The 21,558-nt window shown below is 39.2% G+C and overlaps 2 protein-coding genes across 2 annotated transcripts in view; one reads left to right on the forward strand and one right to left on the reverse strand.

The window, feature by feature from the left end:
* The window catches only part of LOC103916749 (ankyrin repeat domain-containing protein 40-like), a 9,830-nt gene extending 2,862 nt beyond the window's left edge, over window positions 1–6,968 (forward strand). Inside the window, exons 2-6 of the mRNA XM_009323800.1 lie at window positions 75–93; window positions 578–726; window positions 2,291–2,776; window positions 3,321–3,496; window positions 4,213–6,968. Of these exons, the coding sequence (XP_009322075.1) occupies window positions 75–93; window positions 578–726; window positions 2,291–2,776; window positions 3,321–3,496; window positions 4,213–4,356 (974 nt within the window). The 3' untranslated portion in view covers window positions 4,357–6,968. The remainder of the gene's footprint in view (window positions 1–74; window positions 94–577; window positions 727–2,290; window positions 2,777–3,320; window positions 3,497–4,212) is intronic.
* Window positions 6,969–8,470: 1,502 nt separating this feature from the next.
* On the reverse strand, window positions 8,471–21,457 carry LUC7L3 (LUC7-like 3 (S. cerevisiae)). Its single transcript, XM_009323735.1, has 11 exons — window positions 21,397–21,457; window positions 20,339–20,378; window positions 19,962–20,106; window positions 18,595–18,669; window positions 18,402–18,506; window positions 17,121–17,282; window positions 16,343–16,626; window positions 15,634–15,794; window positions 10,542–10,682; window positions 10,331–10,436; window positions 8,471–8,994 (listed from the first exon to the last, which is right to left on the reverse strand). The coding sequence occupies exons 3-11, from the start codon at window positions 20,082–20,084 to the stop codon at window positions 8,982–8,984; spliced, it is 1,170 nt and encodes a 389-aa protein (XP_009322010.1). The 5' UTR covers window positions 20,085–20,106; window positions 20,339–20,378; window positions 21,397–21,457; the 3' UTR covers window positions 8,471–8,981.
* Between the last annotated feature and the right edge of the window lie 101 nt (window positions 21,458–21,558).

Consider the following 21,558-nt stretch of genomic DNA (forward strand, 5'->3'; position numbering starts at 1 on the left):
GGCCCTGAGCTCGGGGTTGCCGCCGGGCCCGGCTCCCCTGCTGGGGAGGCTCTGACGCTGCCCTTGCCTTGCAGGGGGTGTTCGGCCGGGCAGGTACGGGGCTCGGGGCTCCCCCGATGAGGCTGGGCAGCCCTCGTTAGACGTAGGGGAGAGCCGCCCTGGGGACGCAGCTCTTCTTCGTTTTCCTATTTACGAAAAAGGAGATGCTAATCTCAGGAGGCTTTGAGATTTACTGCTAAAGAGGCTCATAACAAAAGGAGGCCATCCTCCTTCCACCTGTCACTGCGTGTTGTTTCCCCGAGGACCTCTTCTGAAGTTGCTCGTGTCCACCAACGCGGCTTTTTGCGACAGCCCTGGAGAATCCCCCTTTACGCTGTGGCGAGGTAAAGGAGGGTCTTGCCCCGCAGAACGTACAGTAGAATCCTAACTTTAAAAAAGCGATGCAATGAAGGTAACGTTATTCCCAGTTGTAGTCACTCTACATGTAACGCAGGCGAATTGGGACAGGCGCATGAGGAGGAGCCGGGGCGACAGAGCTGAGGCTGACAGCACGACCCCTCTGCTTCCTTCCCCGCAGGACCTGCTTGCACTGGGCCTGTAAGAGGAACCATGCTCAAGTGGTCTCCTGCCTGCTGGATGCTGGTGCGGATAAGCAGATCCTCACCGCTAAAGGAGAGCTGGCTGCACAGTTAACTTCAAAACCAGACATCCGGAAGATTTTGGGAGGTACTGTTCCCATCTTAAAAGTAATCTAGAATTCTTGGTCTAAAGACTAAAGCATTTTTAGTGCTTTTATCTGAGGCAGTAGATTGGCAAAACTTTGGCTAGGACTATTGTATCTCACTAGATAGCTCCGATTTATAACTGTAATTCATGCTTAGGCAAATAGACGTGGGGATTTTAGGTAGGAAGGCCTTTTATTCTGAGCTGTGTCATCAAGAGGTTGGAGAGCTGTACGCTTCGGGAAATGTGCTGTACACTTTGGGAAATGTGCTGCTGCAGTCATATTTGCACTCATTAAGCAGAAGCCGGCACGCAGGCTGCAGATGGAGACTTTCACAGCTGTACAAGCTGACTGTTGTCTGACCATAAGAAGTCTTACAAATCCACTCAAAACAACTGCAGCACTTCAGAAGTTACGGCCTCGGAGCATTTTGATATACTGTGACTTGCAGTATGATTAATTTTTTGCCCCATAATTCTGTCATCTTGCACTTTTCATATGCACAGCAAACCTAGTTAGATGTATGTGACACTCCTGTCACAGTGCCAGTGCCTGTTTCCATCAGCATCTAGTTACTGTGCTCCAGATCAAAATTTTAACGTGCTTCACCTTTGGAAATGTTGGTGTTCTATCTTCTGCTAATTGCACTAAATTGCTCTCTACAGTGATACGCTCTTACATCAGCAGTGCACAGTTATCTTAAATGAAGTCGCAGCTAAATCGTGACTAAGGTTGTAACAGTCACAACTGAAGGAATGGCATGTTCTTTGCATGAGTATTTTTGTTTTCTTTTGGGCAAGGTGCTCATCTCTTGGACTTAGTTCATGGCAAATGACTTGCGTTCTGTTTTTAACATCTAAACTATCAAGTGTGCGTGAATGAACTCTGCTCCTGGTTGCCGTATTTTTCTGTCTGTTAAGCTTTCATGTGTTTCCTGGGGAATAAACACATATCACTTATATCCTCCTAAATGGTTTTTATCCTGGGAGTGTAGTGCTATTGAGCAGATCTTTCCGAACTGCTCTGACATGAGTATTAATGTCCTGTAATCCTCAGTCAGGCAAGACTGTCATTTACTGCAGTACTTTTAAGCAAAAGAGGAGTTGGCTTGGGTATTATATCAAATATGCACGTACCCGAAGAAATGCTCGGTTTAATTTGTTGGCATGGGTCATAATAAACTATTTACAGCAGTGTCATTAAAAAATTGCCAAATGAGATTTAGTGAAGAACTGTGGTCAGTCAGTTCCTTTGAAAACGCTGGAGTAACACTGCTGGAAATGACCTATCTTTCAACGGTTATTTTTTTCCCACTTTGCTTTTAAAAAACACAATACATTGTAGACATTTGTAGATTTTTCTTTCATTTTATAGCTACTTGCCTTCCAGGCGTTACATGCTTATGATAAGTTAGTATCATCCTTTGATTACCTCAGAATGTGATGTAGTTTTAAGACACAATAGGAAAACTAACTATATTCAAAATGAGAAAGATACACCCAGTAACATGGTGGGTTTTTTCTCTCTCCATCCCCTACCCCTCCATTTTTGAACTTCTTTAAATAGCGGAAGAAACTGAATGTCAAGGAGTGAAAGATTTAAATTTGCCAATTGTTGCAAGCTACTTGGCCAACCCACCGTTCCCGTACGTTTACACTGAAGAAAGCATTCCAGGCAGCTTGGCCGAATCCCAGAATGAAAGTGCTTCCATCTCTTCTGCTTCCCAGTGTGAGACTAGTCCTTGTTCATCAGCAACTCAGCTTGAAAGCGTATGCACACCCACATCGTGCAACAGCGAAGATGATTTTCCTGCACTAGACGCTGCAGGACAGCTGCCTGCCCCGTCAGCAACTGTCGCAGCACCAAAATGCATCACGCCTGACGTAGCCAACGGCCCCGTTTGCCGGCCGGCCTTGCCTCGCAGCAGAGGTCTGTTCTCTCCGGTAGCATCCAAGCAGGCTGTACCTCTGCCAACCGACAGTTCGCCTACTGGTACCGCACCAACGTTTCAGCCCTTTTTCTTTACTGGAACTTTCCCATATAACATGCAAGGTAATGAAGTGTAATTTCCCATCCTGCTATTATGTTCTGTTCCATGTTTTTGTTACTGGGTGAAGCATGAAGTTAAAGAATCATTCTGCTTAGACTCATGTGGAACAGAGGCAGCGGTGTTGAATTCTTTGGCCAAAAGTACCCAGAACTTCTTTTCTGCTCTGCTAAGTAAAATAACTGTTATACTGTATTTTCAACATGGTAATACTTTGCAAAATGATGGGAAGATCAGTGCAAGCAACATAAAAATTCAAATTTTGCAATGTATTATATAGTATCAGACATATCTCTGGTAGTTTGGCAACAACTTGACTTTGTGACTGGATGGATCAGGTTTTTAACATTGTAAACGTGGTTCCCCTGTGTATTTCTTTCTGTTCAAATGGAAGCTTCCATTAACTGCACAGTATTTCTCAGTGAGATCATAGGTATTGTATTATAAAACCTGAATTCAAAAGATAATGGTGAATACTTTAGTGTTAGGTTTGGGTTATTTGGTTGGGTTTTTTTGAGGAAAAAACCTTTCAATCTTTTTTTCAATCAGAACTTGTGCTTAAGGTGAGAGTCCAGAACCTCAGAGACAATGACTTCATTGAAATTGAACTGGACAGGCAGGAACTGACCTATCAAGATCTGCTCAGAGTGAGCTGCTGTGAACTGGGCGTTAATCCAGAACAAGTAGAGAAGATCAGAAAATTACCTAATACACTAGTACGAAAGGTAAGAATTGAAATCAGAGATTAATTTGACTTTGCGCTCTGCAGACATCAGAGAAGGTATTTCTGTAAAAAGATGGGCAAAACATGGATGGCCTTGTGTTAGAAAACAAAAACTGACTTAGGCTCACAAATTCAAAAGGGTATTGTAAAACTTCATCACAACTTACTTAAAAATATTCTTGTCAAAACAGGCAGAGTGTTTCAGCTCCTAAAGCGCATGAAACTATTAGAGCTTGACTTTTTTCCTAAATGTATCAGAAACAGTGCATTAGTGTGCTTTTAACATAATTGCCATGTACTACTTCATTGTTTGCTTGCCTAAAAAGAACACGTAGTAAAGGGAAAAACCCACAAATTGGCATGTGAATAATTTAAAGATACGCCATTAACAAATGAAGATGCTCTTCTGTTCCAAAAATACCTATTCTGGAGGTCTGTAAATGAAATGCATTTGGTCCCAGCTCTTAGTTAGGCGACGTGCACAAACACAGTCAAATCACGATGAGGTTCAAGGAGAGAAAAAAAGCCCCAAACATGCTTTGAAAGCAAGAGTGTCTTACCGGGAGGATTTTTTTCTTTCATTATTTATTCCCATCATTGGGTGTCATCTCCCTGGAATTTTAGTTTTTTACCTCCTTTAGCTATTGTTATAAATACTTACAGAGTAAGACCAGATACCTTTAGAAGCAACGCATAGTTCTGTCTGTTTTTTAAAAGGACAAGGATGTTGCCAGACTTCAGGACTTCCAAGAGCTGGAGTTGGTGCTTGTGAAAACCGACAGCTCTCCCTTCAGACATGCTGCATCGACTTTGACCGAGAGACCATGCTACAACAGCAGAGCATCAAAGCTGACCTACTGACTCTTCTAGATGCCTCTAGAGTATGAAAACCTGGTAACTATATGCTGCTGCCTTTTGAAGGCAGTGAATTAAGCATGTGTAAAACCTTAAGTTATTGTTAGGGTTACTATTTTAACTAATAGTTTATCTTTTATATTTAATATCCCCTTTGCTTTTATTTTTTTACTCGATACTGTATTCAGATAAGGGATACCTCATTTGTCTACTAAAATCACATGCTTCCAATGTATTTCAGTGACCTTTATGGGTTGTATTTGGCAACAGAGGGCAGGAAAGACTTAATTATTGATATGAAAAGTACATTGATTACGCCTACTTTTTGACCAAATAAGAGTCTTGGAAGAGAGATTCAGGAAATTGTGTGCGTGTGTGTGTGTGTATATATATATATATATTTTAAACTTCCTGATTAAGTTAAACATCAGAGGGTATTCGGCATACAACGAACAGTCACGCTTTAAAAATGTAAAACTTGCAAGTCCTTCACCTCTTGCCCCTTCACGAAGACTCACCAAGATGCATTGTCTTGCCTGCTGGGGACAGAAATATTTCATGCTCTGAAGTGACAGGAGAAAAATGTTCACTGGGCTGAAAGTGACTGCGGACTAAGAGCGTCCACATTTAAATGTTTGTTTCTTTCCTATATGAGAATACTGTAACTTAAGTGATGGCATCCCTCCACCGCCACAAAAAAAAAATAAAGGGAAGCCTCTTAATTAAGGAGCAGTTAAGTCACAAAGCAAGTTAAAGTGCCCATTCAAAGGAAAGCCCTTATGTTTCAGGAGCTCAGGAGGGGATCACAAATCCGTGTCCATGGTTTTACGCATTTTTTTTCCCCAACGACGTGAGGAGACTACGCATTACTCACCAGAAGTCAGTACTGTTAAGTCAAGCGACTTCTTTATGGCCCACCCTCACCCACCAGTTACAGGGCAGGGTGTGTGGTTAGTTTCTGCTTGCGTGAGGCGCAGGAGAAGCACAACAGTATACTCTTGAGGTATCACAAGCCTGAGGGAGCATACCACGCTCTTGATGAGCCGTGCTAAACTGGTAACACACACCATTAGCAAATAACTAACCTGTCACTTCACACGTTGCACAGTCTACTATCACTTTGAGAGTGTCCAAAGCTTTAGCCAGATGAGTACCGCAAGGGCTGAACGCCTCCAGGTGCTTTCAACTGAATTTTTTTTTGGGGAAAAAAACCCCAACAGACTGTGGTTAAGCTACAGACTGCTTAACTTGTCTTTAAGCAAGTCAGTGATGAAAACATCCATCTGGGGTTTTACGAATGGCAAAAGTCATCATTAAAACACACCTTGGAGTCACTCCATCTCACGCCGAACAAAGTATTTTAAGTCGCAGCGTTGCTGCAGTATTAACACCCTGGAGCTTTTCCTGTTCCCGGGGTAGTTTGCAAAGTTATACCGTAGGAGTTTTTTTTGTTTTGTTTTGTTCCAAAAACCTGACCTGGGTACTGGGGTGGGTGCAGGGGTGAGGGAGTTGTTTCTGGACATGAGCTGCTCCCCCCCCGCCAACAGCATTGATTTCCCTTCCATCTCTCCTTCATTAAGCGGCATTAGAGCGGAGTTGATGCACAGCTGATGCAGTGTTTGTTGTTGTCGATCTGGATCCTCACGTTGACATTCAGACCATAAAGAGTACAATCAACATGTCTGGTAGGAGCAGCATGGCTGCCACCCGGTCTTAGCTTCCCACAGCACAGCTGCTTTATCCCTGGAGTGGCTCCTCCACGCGAGGTCACTAACAGCATGCGTGTCAGAAGAATATAGAAACCCCTTCTGCCAGCAGAAGAGACGCTTGACTCTCGGTTCAGGATTTCACCAAGTTACTCTAGGCTTAAAATTCTTGCTTAGCGCATTCAGAGTAATTATCATCCTTTCCCACTTGCTCTATATCCATCTTATCACTTAAACTCTGCTAACGCCCCGTTCTCAATCCCGGCCCCTCTCTCTCCAGGAGCTGAGCTACTGCGACACAGTATGAAGTAAAATTTCCTAACTATGGCTCCTCGCTTTGTTTTTCTTGTAGGCCAGGAAAGGAGTTTTTATTTTAACAATTGCGTATTTATCTTTTCGGCATAGCTTGGAGGCTAGTTCAGATTATGTGCAATAACTGTTTGAAAAACAGTAGTAGTTGAATGACTCAAAATTAAGAGTATCTGATTTCTTTTCGGTTCCTTTGTTTAGGAAATCAGTGTAAAGACTGCGTCCATTAATTACCAAACATTCAGCTATAGGAGCAGCTGGTTTAAAAAAAGCTTTATTTGCTCTAGTTTCCACAAAGAATAACTGTTAATGTGATAAGACTAAAAGTTTAATCATTATCTGACTGTAATAACAGTAAGTCTATGCATTCAGAGAAATATTTTTGTATGTTTTATGCAGTTTGATAAACTCTAAGGCACACTAGTTATGTTGGTTTTTTGTGGGTTTTTTTTTTTTTGGAACAATAAACTGTTGGTATGACAACTGAAACTAAGTTTACAAAACTTACTGTTCTTCCAAGGACAACTTTTGTTTGCACTACAAACTTGTACTATACTGACATTGCTACTCTTCACTTATATTAAAGTATATCAGTTGTTTCAAGTACCTAGATCTCTTCCTTTTTCAGGGGGTGGGGAGCACGGCGTGTGTGTGTGTGGGTGATACATGGCACTCTAGAGTGGACAGGGCGCTCTTAAAATTCTAACACAACTTTGAAAAGTGACGGGCTAGTACATTTTTAACACCTAATAAAAGACTGTCAGGCTGCCAACAACCAGTATGGAGAAAGCACGTAGGAGGTGCTTGCTTAGATAAGCTACTTGCTTTTTGCATAGCATTCCTAGAAAATCTGAGATTATATTTATCTTGGGCTCGAGCTCTGAAGATGACACTTTTCACATAGATGAATCTGTTGGGGAGACGCTCGTTACAGTCAAATCTGAAGGTAGTTACTAGAAAGGCACCATGTTTCCTATGCTCTGAAAGACAGAATTCTTCCTTCATCTTCAATGCGCTAGAGAAAGACTCCACTACCAGACATGTCAGAATCTGAATCCCAGTCCAAGTGACTATAAATTACCTCATTTTACCATTTATACCTGTGCAAAATAAGGAAGGGGAAAATGCTAGTCCTGTAACAAGTATGTGCGATGGAAGGTGCAAGGCAAACGTTTTGGCCAAAGTTACAAGTTTCAAAAGGAGTAGGCGCTCATGCGATGTCCGTGACTAGAACTAAGTTCAGTTTTACTTGCTCCCACTTACATTAATTTTTCTTGTTAAGTTTTTCCAAAAAACCCCACCACCCAGTTCTCAATCCTCTGTGCCCCCGTGTGGGTGTCTGCTTTAGAACGATAAGAGTGAAGAAGGGAACACGGCTGTCTGCGTGTGGTACCCCCCCTTATCAAAAACCAGCACTCCATTTCACCAGAGGGACCAACGTGCAGGTCTGTTCATGAGTGCACTTCCACAAACAGATGATACAAGGCACCAAAATTAGAAGCAGCAAGTTACAATAGTGCTTTGTCCAAGTATGACTTCAGTTACGTGTATGGTCAAGTCCTGAATACTAATACGAAGGATAATGCTTTTTTTAAAAGTGTGAATTCAACGCCTTACAGACACAGCACTGAGGTACACTTTACTGTCTCCACTGCCGAGTAGCACACGCTGCAGCTCTTCTCCAATGAGAGCTACGCTTGCTCGCACTACAGCTTCACAAGAAAGCTCTTTTCCCTTGTATCTGTTCTAAATGCAGACTGTGCGTGCTTACCAACTGCATACAGTTGTTAATTAATATTCCAAACTGATACCACAATGCAAATGAAGGCAGTCTGAAGGCCGATCTCAGCAGTGGCATCTTTCTGATAATGCTGTAAAAGTCTAACTGCTTTATAAGGGCTTAAGGCCTACATTTTTATTGTGAGATCTCTGTAATTGCTTACCCAACTGCAGCATAAGCCGCACTTTTTAGGGGACACAGACTCCAATAGCCATCTAACCGCTGAAAAAGTAAGCTTGAAATGAAATACTAATTGATGGCACCAAAAAACCCCAAACCCACAAACACCACAGAATAACTAAGCATCCAAATTAATGGACTAAGCTTGAAGACATGAGTAGATTTATTAGGAAAGAAACTTATTTAATATTAAACGTTCAATGACAGAGACAATCAAATTTGTAACAGAAATTCAAAGATACTTTATTTCCATTTCTCGTATATCAAGAAGCTAGGAATAGCTTAGTTGTAAAAATGGGATTCATTTTAGTTCGATTCACACAAATACTAAACATTTATTTTTGTGTTCTTAAAGTCCAAGAATGAAAACTTGCAATTAAACACTGAGCAAGCCATGTGTTCAGGTTATGTTGGTTTCTTATCTTAAAAAGTCTTAAAGAAAAAAAGGATACAGGACTTATATTCTCAGTAGCATATGTGCTATTATCAACACATCTTTCTGAACTCTGGGAGGAAACACCAGTCCTGAATTAAATTTTATAAAAAAAAAATTTCTAACTCAACTTTATATTTTTCTACGCCACTACAGCTTTCTTTCACCTCATTTTAAAGCAGATCTTCAGTTTAAGCTGTCTTCCGCTGTCTTCGCAGACTCTTCATGTAGTAGTCCTATAATGCAAAATTTTGGGAAAACAGACAATTAGACAGCATTAAGAGCATTTAGTTTACCATTCCTATATATTGGCCCAGTTGTTAGCTGTCATCTTAACTCTACAAAAATGTCAACATTGAACATGACTGGCTTTAGAAGCAATAATGTAGCATTAATGGTTTAATAATCAACATTAAGTGTTTAAGAATTCCTAGCATAAATAATGAAACTACAGTAACAAATTATGTTGCAAGAAGCTCATTTATCAGCTGTACTCTCCATTGTTAGTTCCTTATTTCAGGAATACAACTACAGACCTTCTGTAAGAGTAAGAAAGCTATGTCAAGAGCGGGGAAAAAACTTCAAGTTTGCCTTTCAGTACAGTATATGCATTTCCTATTGTTTAGCTGTTTCATTTCCAACAAAGTTTTTCAGCATACATTCTTGCCATGAACATTGTAATCATCTGGTGGCATCTGCCTTTGTATTTACATTTGCCTTAGAAGTCTGTTATCAGCCATTCCACTTCTCTGTACTATGGCTGACTGCAAATTCTCCTACACAGTAGGAAATATTAAACACATACCTCTTAAAGACTTGAATTGCATTGAAAGTAACAAGGCGATTATTATGTAGTGTTTATTGCATTTTAAACTCTTTAAAGATATCTAATTCTGGGCAGCACTGCATCCCTACATACAGTTGAAAGAAAATTCCATTCTGTTAAAATCAGATTTACAGTATTCACACAATACACAAAAAGTCCTTTTCACTATCTTGAAAATCAAAAACACAACAGTAAGCTTAAAGATTACAGGCAACAGCATTCAAACATGGATGTGGGTAGAGAAAGGAGTACCTGGCATGAGTACCTGCTTAGTTTGACTGAATCCTTGATTTTTAATTTGGCTTTTCATGGGCCGCTCACAACACCAACGCTGTGTGAGGTATGGTAGTCAGCTGCAATAATTCATAAACCCTACACTTCCATCAATCCAATGCTACTGGCTCTCGAGTTACAGAACAAACTGCATTAGAATGCAAGGCAATAAAGCAAAAAAACTAGAAACATCCTTGACAAAGAAATACTAGCAGTTTATATGAAAACAAAGTAGTCCAACATGTGCCTCAAATATTAAGTATTTAAGCAAAAGTTTCTGCTGATGTACCAACACAATATGGACTTAAATACAAAAACAGTTCAACTTTTTAAAAAAAAACGATAACAAAATCCCTAAAAATAAAAAAGGATAATTAATTTTTCTATGGTGGCTATATTACAAATATGTCCCAAAGAGGCACACTAATGGGGGCACGAGTCTGCTACAAAATAGCTGAGACAAAACAATGTACCTCAAAATGTTTTGCAGGACTACACTGTCTTTTCCTTCAGAAGGTGCTTTAGTATGTCTTCTTACTTGGCTTAGTTCCATCTTCATCTGTGCATACTTACGCTGCACTGTTAAACAGTAACAAAAAGCCCTAATCAAAGTTTGAAATAATGCACTTACCTCTGTCTGATCTGAGGTCATATCAGATCAGTTTTAATTGGACTGAGTGTCACCTTCAGATTTAATGTCTTCACTGGTCCCATTGACCTCATTCTTAGTATCACTCTCCTTCGAGTCTGTATTTGTGTCTTCACTCTGTTTTTCTCGACTACTGGACTTCATACTACTTTTTTTATCATCAGATCCCCTCTTTTCTGCCATGAAAGAAGACATTGACCATGGATTTCAAAGTAAAAACAAACATTGCACATGTGAGATATATATTGCATACAAAATGGGACAATTACTTTCTATAGCAGTAACAGTAATACTCAGAAAGTTACAGAAATAGGCTTCAGACTACCATGCTGGACCGGAGGGGGTACAAAAAAAGGTCAAAGGGGACAGTACAGGGTGGGGAAAAGAGGAGAAAGGACAGACTTCCTAACAGGGGCAGCTACTCAGCTGTCTGTTGAAAATCAGGGGTAAAGAGGTAGTCAAGAAGTTAGGCAAATGTGTAATTATGATGCATGGCTTCCTTACTTATCGTGGGACTCTTTGTCCCCAAGTTTTAATATGATGTGTATGGCCTTCTTTGGTTTTACAATTCTCATTAAATACGGGTCTTGAAAAGAGAAGCAGAAAAGAGTGATGCGACAATGCGTCAGTGCATCAAATAAATCAATACTTGCCAATTAAAAAAACTAGCAACCCCGAACAATCAAATACTCGGGGAAACAAACAATATTAAGGACCGCTAGCTTTGAAGGTGGGGGGATCACAGTGACAATCAAAATTAACTTTACTGTACAGTATGTCACAGAAGCAGCATGCTTGTCAGCATTATTAATTCTCAATTTTATAAAAACAGCAGTCATTTATAATCCACTCATTAAAAAGGCTTGGGGAGACAGTTTGGAAGATCTATAAAAAGCACTATTTTCCAAAGGCAAAGGAACAGCAAGATGGAAGGACCCCACAATTCCATCATGAATTGGAAAGCTGAAGAGTTTGCTACACTGCTGAAAAACTCATCTTTTCTCAATAATCTTCAAAGAAGGAAGGAAGCCAGAAGTAAAAATATTTCCATGGGAAGAAAAACATTCAGTATTAGAGCTGCGTGCCTCATCCGTAAATTCAGTATTTGCAAATTTAATAAAAACATCAATTCTTTATGTATTATTTTACACCGTAATATTCAACCTTTGATCAGTAAAGACACTTCAGAGAGAAAAAAAAAGTTCTGAAAAACCAACCTCTCGGATGTCATCATACAGAACAACATTCATGCTCTTTTTTTCTGATTATTCCCTGCTATCCGGGCAATTAAAATAAATAATATAAGTATATATATATATCTCTCCCCAACACAGATTGAACACTCTGAAAAAGCTATTTTAAATAATGTTATGACCTAGACTGGCATAACACACTTTTGTATTTCAGAAGACAAAGTAGAAATTAAGCTTTAAAAGAGAAGCAACATCCCAACTTCTTTGTTTAAAAACAGACCACCAAAGGGAGGGGTAAAGCCCCCCCACAGAAATGAGGACAACTGCCTAACGAACACTACTACTGAGGTTTCATCTGAAGCAGCACATCCAGTGCACGGTGCTTGGAGAAAGCACCCAGCGATGTCAAAAAGCTAACTGAAGAACTAGTAATTTTGTATCTGTCTGCCCTCGGTTTTGCAACTCCGCAGGTAGATTGCACTCTAACTAACCTTGTTAAAAAGTCTTCTTTTTGTGTCTTATAGGTATCTCCGATGCACACGTAGATCCACTGAGGAATAGTAGTCTTGTTTCCCCGCAGAGGACTAGTAGTCAGTCCAATAATCTTATCTTCTGTCCTATGTAGATATGGTAGATCTTAATAGCCCTACGGATGTGCAGTGTGCAGGGTTTTGTTCTGTCTTGTTTGTTTCTTGAATTTGGTCGGGAAGGATAATTTTGCTTAAGGTTAAAAACCTACTATTAAACTGTGGTATGAGAGATGAAACTCTTCTAAAAACTTTAATAAAATAGTTTTACCATAGCAAACCTCCAGTTTGCCAAGCAGAACTGAGAAATTGTATTCAACAAATAGTCCAATAACTGAACTTCTCTCAACTCCTGGAGTATCTGCAAGCAGTTAAGTTCCTCCACTGTATTTTCAATCACTAAGATTTCTTTCTTTAAAAGCACATACAATTAGTTTGCTGTTGAAACTGTGTACATTATTTGAGCTGTGATCTATTAGGTATCATCATGTAATATTGACTTTGCTTCCTGATTCAACACATGCACATTTGTCTGACTGAGTTCGTGTGGGCAACTGAGATTTGTTTTGTGAGAATTCTTACCAAGATAATGTGAATGGTTTTACTGTTCAAAGAATGCAAAAATCAAACATAATATCCAGTGTTACTGAGGGTTTGGGTGTTCTGACAGTATCTGCTGAGGTTTAATCACTAACATGAAAACACAATCACAAATACAGTTATTTTTATATATGAATCCAGATCAAGGAAGCTAAAGAGCCAAGTTAAAGTGCTCTGGAGGCATGTTCCAGTATAAACCCCTCATAAAATGAAGGTACTTCCAGAACAGATGTTTTCCTTTTCTTAAAAAACACACCAACCCTATTTATTCCACCTACTTTGAAGTTAGTTTACTTGAACAGTAGTTGCGTTCTGCTGGTTTATTTTAAGCTAATGCTCAGCTGGTGTTTATGGCTGGCAGGCTCCCTCCTTTAGCAAATGTACTCCTGAAACCTGAGTCAGAAATTGTCTCCATTTTTACATATACTTTTTTCTTACAATCTTAAAGGTCGCTGTATTCCACAGTATTTTAGTGAACAAGAAGCCAGGACCTCCGAATTTTCAAAGTATGGCACTAATTTAATGTGTAAGAGTAGGCAAGTCTTGGGCAACTGTGCCTTGCTTTTTCTCCTGTTAAGACTGATGTTTATAAAGCCGTTTGAGATTTCAAGATGAAAGGCACTACCACGAGTAGTTACAGCCAGGCCTTTGCTGCTTACTTCTATAATTGCAGACCAATGGTGGATATAAAGACAACTGGATTCTGAAGCCAATATTACCAAATGTAATACGTTAAGTCTTAACTTCTACGTGACTTCTTTTTGTGCAAACAGTAGAGCAGGTAGCCAGCCACATGGTTCAGATCTATGAACCTCTAAAGCTGTCTACTTAACTACCTACAATGCCACACTGCAAACACGAGGATGTAATGGTGTTTACAGTTTCATCATAGTAATTCAGTGCTTGCTTGTTAAATACTATTCGTTTGATTTTTTTCCTTTTTCCCCTCTCCTTTTTTTATTAAAGATTTTCCCAACAAAGGGAACACAAAATTCTTCAGCATTACAGTCCTGCTCTAAGGCCTATTTGTGTTTCTACAAATGTTACGATTACATAGTCAAAAAAGCAATTGATTTTCCCAGGTGGAATTTTCATCACAGTTCATAGCATCACCTCACTGTTCTCATTTCTGGAGGAAGAAAGTAGCAAGCAGCAAATAAAATGGCCAGCAAGGAAATCAGTCAAGTTAGAACTAAAAATATTGAGATGCTGAAGAAAGTTCACTAGCTCCTCTATTTAAGGATTAAGGAAAGAACTGAACAGCCATTAAGCTCAAAAACAGACCAAATTTGAATAAATAAGAACACAATTATTTATATGCATAGATACACACAGAATACTGAATAGGACATTCTTGACTAAGTACCAGAAATCTGTTCATAAAGGAGGCAAAAAAGGCACAGTATCAGGTAGGAATAAAGTAACAAATGGACATAGGCTACAGTACTGAATCTGAGTTTAAACACTACGCATCAGTTCCACTGCCAATGAGCAAGCAGCTAAAAACCACTTGCTTATAAAGGGCAAAGCAAAATGAGAGAAGAAGCAATACTAAAGATGCACTGTAATATAAACCAGAAAAATTAAAACAGTCCAAGGAAGTCAGGCAAGAAAAATACACGAAGCATTACCAACATTTTGGGAACTAATCCGCTGGATAAATATGGAAAAGGGTAGGGCAAACAGGCCTGTGCAATCCAGAAACATGCACATAGCACCTTTCATTCCAGAGAACCTCAAAAGTACCTTAGAAACATAACAGCATTGTTTCCTCCGTCACTGACGGTCAGCTCTAATAATGAAGTGGGGTGGCTGTTTCAGACTGGACATCAGTCAGCACCCCAACAGAGCCAGTCGTTTAAGCCAGAAGTTAGTATTACATTCCTCCAGAAGTTTCAAAAGGCTTTTAAAGGGGGAAATTTAGCAATAACAGTGAATTAGTATCTTTTCACAGAATGTGAATCTGTGAAAGCTTCTGAACACCAGCCTTTGATGAAACAGTGAGTCACCATCAATGCTGTTGTACATGGCATATACTGCTATAAAAGCGTTCCAAGGACTAATACAGCATTCCTTTGAGACTCACCTGAATACTGACAAAGGAAATCTCACTTAATTAAAAAAACAAACAAACAAAAAAACCCCCAAACAAACCAAAAAACTAAGGGGGAAGGATGGGGGAAGAGCAGGAGACTGGGGAGAGGGCATGAAATTGTAATTTAGAGCATTACAGAAATTCTGCAAGATTTATCTTGGACTGCATTCATAGATTAGGAAAAAAAAAAAAACACCACTGAAAAGCACTGTTAAAGGAAAATAAAGGAAACATGATAGTGTAGAGAAGCAATAGACGGTACAGGTGAAAAACCAGCTATCAGTCTCCCACAAAACATGTACCAGCAAAGGGTAATTACAGAAATATCTGTTAACAGTAGAAGATATTCACTCTTATGCAAATCTGATTACAGGCTTATGTTTTTCTAAAGGCAAACAGTAAACAGGTCTTAAAATACATCAAAATCCTCACACATTTAATTTGCAGACAAAGTGGTAAGCTTTTAATAACTACTGTAACAGGTAAGAGGTGGACACTGGGGTGTATGTATGCACGCATGTGCATTAACGGTAACTGGAATGAACAAAATGCTTCAAATTGGTTAACAGCAACATATCCAGTTTATAAAACCAGACCTGATTTGATGCTAAGAAGAACTTTCAGTCACTCACTGCAAGACTAAGAGCTTTTGAGACTTCAGGGAAAGATTAAGTTTCAGAACTATACGAACTCAGTCTTCACACAAACATACCTTTTTCTTTTGACTTCCTGTCTTGTTCTCTCTCTCTGCTTTTGCTTCTGTGCTTGTAGGATTTCCGATCCCGGCTTTTTGATCGTCTCCTGTCCCTACTGCGAGACCTATGTTTTCTTTCTGATCTATCATGACTTCTGCTTCTTCTTCGGTCACGACTCCTTAACATTCAGAGAAAATGTCAAAAATGTAAATGTCAGCTGGTATTTTCTAACTCAGAAGATAAAATAGTAAAACAGTAGCACTTTCTAATACATTGATTATTTGCAGAAAACAAATATTTAAACCAAGCCTTAGCATACTGTATATAAATATTTCTCAGTACGTAAGACCTGGCTTCATATTGCCTTCTTCATTTACTCAAACATTCAACCACACAGCTTAAACATATCCACTACTATGAATTAAAGACCAACTTCAGGAAAAAACAAGACCCTGTTCTTTGGGAGCATTTGTCTACTCAAAGCTCCCTCGTAAGACCACTTCCACCACAATGGTGTTATCTACTTCCAAAAGTGAAGAGAGAAGACAGTGAACATGCAGCAAGACTTGCTTATCCTTAGAACCAGTAAAGTATGTCTTCACTTAAGAGATAAGAACAGCGAAGCTAACAAATCAGTGATGTGATGCAGGCTGACAGATCAAGTCACCACAAGATTTTTACATTTTGGAAAGTTACATGAAAATACTTACACATACACAAACATACCTGCTTCGCCTTCTTTCTCTGCTTCTTGATCTTTTGTGGTCTCGTGAACGGCTGCATCTTCTGTCAGATGTTCTGCTTGAATGTCTACTCCGTGAACGACTCCTTTTACGTCTCTCTCTATCACGAGCCCTCTCTTTTTCCTTTTCTTCTTCTTCACGTCGTCTCTTCCTTTCCCGCTCTTCTCTTTCCCGTTCCCTCTCTTTCTCTCTCTCCTCTCGTTCTTGTTTCTCTTTTTTTAACCTGTCATCACGGTCAGGTTCTTCTGTTCTTTTTCGTAACTTTTCCTTAAAAAAATTTCACACAAAGAAATTAAGATTAATCAAGATAAATCATTCAATACAACTTAGTTTATACGTTCTGAGGATGTAGAAGCTTAAGTTTTTAAAATATTTCAGGGTTGGTTTTTTTTTTTTTCCCCAAACAAAGGACGGCCTACATAGAAGCGCTTTCTAAAATCCCTGAAATGGAAATCCTTTGTCTTGCAGAACATTTTTGCTTGTCATTCTCACAAGAACAGAGGCCACACTACAGTTCTTTACAAAGGCCACAAAAAATTCCCACCTGAATTTACATCTTTGCTTATATCTAGTGTAATCACATACGGCAAAGAATGTCAGTGCAAGCACAATGCTACACGTGCAGTAGGATTCCATTTAATTTTTATACACCGTCTTTGGAGTATTTCACCTACTTGAGGAAGTCCACTGGACAGCCTTTTTTTTAACCACAAGAAGCCTCCGAACAATTTTTTATGTTCAATAACTGAAGAGATGCTTACTTTTAAATCTTCTACAGTAGCTTTTATTTTGGCATAACCCATGTGCTGCTTTCCCATCAAGTGGTCATCTACCCTGGACTGTGCATCTCCTACAATTAAAAAGGCTCCACAAACTTCACAAACTTCCATTTGCTTTTCTTGGGCTGCAAAGCTCTCAATTGTCTGCAAAAGAAAAACATTTGATAAAGCAAAAGAAAAGTTTTAGCTAGAAGCCAGCAAAGAGGTTTAGAACTTTACTGTTACTCTTGTCAAATCCTAGGCACTAGTGAAAGCTGAAAATCCTAACTGCACGCTTTGTCTTCAGGGCACTGCACCTACTAGGGCGAAGAGGGCAAAAATAGGCTACATACACCCGTTCCACGTAAGTCACAAGGAAAGACTCAATTAGAAAACACACAAAACAAACCGTATTCCTCACTGCAAAGGAGTAATATGTATATAGCCATATCTGCAGCTTCCTTGCTATCTCGGGATTAAGGAAAATAAAAATCAGTTTTCTCTTAAGATGGTTTCTTTGGCACCAACTGAAATGTCTGGAGCTGCAGAATAACCACGGAGTATGTCTCAAGGAATGAAAAGGCTAGAATACCTCATGAAGAAATAAAAAAAGGAACACTGGGCTTCTACTTAAAAGAATGGTGGTGAAATTAATTCACTGTTTCAACAGACATATGAGAAATACACTGGAATTTCAACATAAACCCAAGTGATTATTGCTGCACAGTGTTTATGAATCATATAGTATGGACACAAACTGTCCTGCAACATTTAAGAACTTTAAAAAAATAAAACAGGAATCACAATTTAAGCATATTATTAAACACCGAATACGATGTTTAAACATAAGCTCCTTTTTGTTGACAGGAACTTGCTACTTAACACATTACCTTTGGCTTCTGTAGCTCTCTAAGTCAGATGCCTGTCTCTAGTCACAGCCCTAACACAAGGGCTTTATGTAACACAGTCAGATTGTTAATTCAGTGAAATAATATTGCAGAGGCTACATGGCAAAGTTTAATTGAGACCTGAACTAGAGTTAAGACGCAAGCTCACCTCCAGGACTGCCATGTAAATAACTTCATAATCTGTGTGCAAGAAACCCCGTCTCAAGGTAGCATGCTAAATCAACACGCTGGATTAACACATTTAAATGTCATGTTATTGTCTAATAAATTCTGCACAGAACTTGCATGCCTTCAGTGTAAGGACAAGGTTATTAAGAACATACTGTTGCACCAAATTTTGAAATAAGTTTGACAGAACTACAAACACATTACTTACTGAAGTTGTAGACCTCAGCAATTCTCTCTCTTCCTTCAGCTGTTCAACAAGTTTCATCATTCCTTGTGCCTCTTCCACTTTCCCTTCTGAACCTAGTTCTTCAATCTAAAGCACAACAAAAAAATTCAACTATAATTTTTAATCAAGTAACAAAAGCAAGAGATCTCTCTTACAGGGGGTAAAAAAACCTCACCTGTTGTAGAAGTACATCAATTTTGTCAGTTAACACCTGAATCTTCTCTTCATTTTTACCAGTAGGTCCCGCTCCCTGCCAAACAGTACAAGTGGGTTTTTTTGTTTTGTTTTAGTTAAAATAACTTTAAAACACACGAATATATGGCTTCTCATATTCCAGAAACACTTCAGGAATAACATTCTCCTGCCTCTTCTCCCGTGAAGACCTACTAATAATAGTCTAGTCTAACATAAAGCACTCCTCAACACAGCTTTCTCCACTTTTGCTGAGTGAAGCAAGTTCTGGTCCCACTAATTCCTCCTAAATCAACAAAACCGTTGAAGGCCCTGGCCCATAAAAGGTATGACATCTGAATTCAAAGTCCTAAATTTAAACCCTGAAACTGCCATGCAGCTATTACGTATCTTCGCAGACACTCAAGAATGACTTAGAAGTTCTGTGGGCTCTGAAATTTAGCTTCTGAGCATAAATGCAAAAAGAATGTCACTTCATCCAGAATGCACTTATTAGTAGTGTCATCTCTGTAGGCTGCCGGAATAGACTTACATCTGCCTCCCCCACAACCTTTGCTCTACTCCACAGCTAATAAGCTCTCTTGACTGAAGATACTGTCCACAGCTCCTTCTGAAGCAACTGGACTTTGCACAGAACAATTAACTGGGGCAGCAAAAAGGAGCAAGGCTACCCTAACAGTCAGAAAACTCTCAGAGCACAGGCCACAGTTGCTGCTCCAAATCAGTCAGGGGACAAGAAAAAACGAGTGGAGCAAACATGTAAAATTTTTCTCCCAGTCAGTTTAAGCCTTTCATTAACAGCTGTCCAGTATGCAGCTTGGAACTGAGAAAGTTGCACAGAAGTATTTCTTTCTCAAACTTCCGCGATTCCATCACTGCCTGCCAATGGTGGTGCTGGAGCAGAAAGAGGCTACTGCCTAAGGGTGGCAGCTGACAGGGGGATTTAGCTCCATCAGCTGCTGAAAGACCCAGTGCTTGCCTACTTCAGTACTATCACCGTGATACAGCTTACTAGTGGAGGGAAGGAGGAATATGCCACTAAGGGAGAGAAGGTGAACTGAGGTTAAGAGGGTAAAGACAACACTTGATAGGATTAATGTTCCAGGGCAGAGAACGGAGACTGATTCTGAGGAAACCGAGACGGGGAGAACAGAGAGAGACTCTTGCTGACTGTGGAGCCACTTGGCTTGTCCATTAGGGCTAGATGCAATCTGCTGGCTAACAGATGAAGAGACTTATTTAATGGGAATCTTCTGGAAAACAGTATCTTTTACCCAAAGAGGCAAGGTAAAGAGAACATAAAGACGCTATCTAGAGGAAAAATTGCCCCAATGATTCTTTCAGACTCACCCCAGAAGACTGTTGATTCTGTGACAGTGCCAAACGAGCATGGCCTCTTCGAATCCTGCGTTCTACCTCTGCCAGTAAGCTTTGTAAATAGCGTAAGAAGTCTCTTTCATAGCCCACTTTCATAAAACGAGAGCTCTTCTCGTATCTGGTAAAATATTTTAAAAATGAAAGCTCATGTCACTCCATAATATATGAAAAATAAATAATAAAAACTGCAATGTTATAAATTCTTGCTCAAGGTAAGAGAATATTATACATTTAAATAAATGTTTACATAAATCAAAAAGCAATTAGTTTCTCATGGTTGGGTTGCTTTTAGGCAATTTCAAGCACACTAGAAACTCTATTTGCATTAACACATCAACCAACATACTTACTGTTTACGTAGATTTTCATCATGAATCTTTTCACAAGGACCTGTAAAGACCACACAAAAGTTTAAGCTTGCATTCTTGAATGCTGTATTCACACTCCATCAGCATTTGTTTGTGCACCATGACAGAACAGAGCTATAAACACTTCCCAGGGACTTTTATGCCTGCCTTTCTGCTTCCTTTGCTTGGAGTTTGAAAGACACATTAAAGAAAAAGAATGCCAATATGGTTTAGTAATTATAAAATCAAAGGAGATTCTGAATGACATATAAAGTCTTCATATAAAATAGAATTTCCAGATCAAGTTCTGCATCGGTAAAACTACACAAACAAAATAATACCTTAAACACCTGGGGCCTTAAAAAAAGGGAAAAATTACATATGAAAGGTAATTTAACCAAGCACTTTCTAAGCTCCAGACAATGTTCTTTGTAATAAACAACTGGCTACTTAAAATGTTGATCTTCAGAGTAAACTTAGGAGGTATGTGGCCTGAGTTCACGAAGGTAGTCATGTTAAAATTCCCCACCTTCCCCAGCCTATCAAACTCTTCAATGGACTTGGAAATTAACGCTAAGACAAGAAGCTTGTTTTTCCTAGTTACCATCTCCAAACTACTTGTTGTCCGCATACCATTGCTTGAAAGCTACTAGCAATTTAGAGATGGCCTTCAGTAATAACTATTACAGTAAATGAGTCTCTAACGTAAAGAAGCTCAAAAAACCTATACTCACACAAAAGTAAGTTAAAACCCTGCCCAGGTAGAATAAACCAAACTAGAAGCCAGCACTTCAGGAGGAGAAAACCACCCCGCACCCAATGATTTAGCTTACACTGTAAGAAAAAAATTAAAAAATAAAGTTTTTTCCACTTAGAGGAAGTAGGATCTGGAATAAATATTGCTCTTAACATACTATATCACTGGCAATCCTTTAAAAATAAAAAAGCCTATTTTCAAAGTGTTTTGACAGAGTATTAAACAATAAAAATGCAGTTTGCAAACAAAAGTTTAATTGTGATTACATATAAGTGATTAAAAGTTACAAGACTTATAGACTTACCTAAATCAGAACGGGTATTTGTAAATAATTCGGCTGGGCAAAAGCCACAAAGGTAGTATTTACAAACCTGACAGAGGAGAAGAAAGAAACAGGCATCATTTTTTTCCTCATTAATTAGCAATTTTAGGCAATAGCTTCTATTTTCTAAAATACAGTGTAAAA

Source organism: Pygoscelis adeliae, unplaced genomic scaffold (genome assembly GCF_000699105.1).
Source record: "Pygoscelis adeliae isolate BGI_AS28 unplaced genomic scaffold, ASM69910v1 Scaffold75, whole genome shotgun sequence".
NCBI classification, from domain to species: domain Eukaryota; kingdom Metazoa; phylum Chordata; class Aves; order Sphenisciformes; family Spheniscidae; genus Pygoscelis; species Pygoscelis adeliae.

Excerpts from the sequence above, each read along its gene's own strand:
- LUC7L3 (XM_009323735.1), bottom strand. The coding sequence starts at position 20,084 with ATGAAAGTGGGCTATGAAAGAGACTTCTTACGCTATTTACAAAGCTTA. Across the intron at positions 18,670-19,961 it reads AGAATCAACAGTCTTCTGGG|GGAGCGGGACCTACTGGTAA; the intron begins GTGAGTCTGAAA and ends ACTGTTTGGCAG. Across the intron at positions 17,283-18,401 it reads TGCTGAGGTCTACAACTTCA|ACAATTGAGAGCTTTGCAGC; the intron begins GTAAGTAATGTG and ends TTTCTTTTGCAG.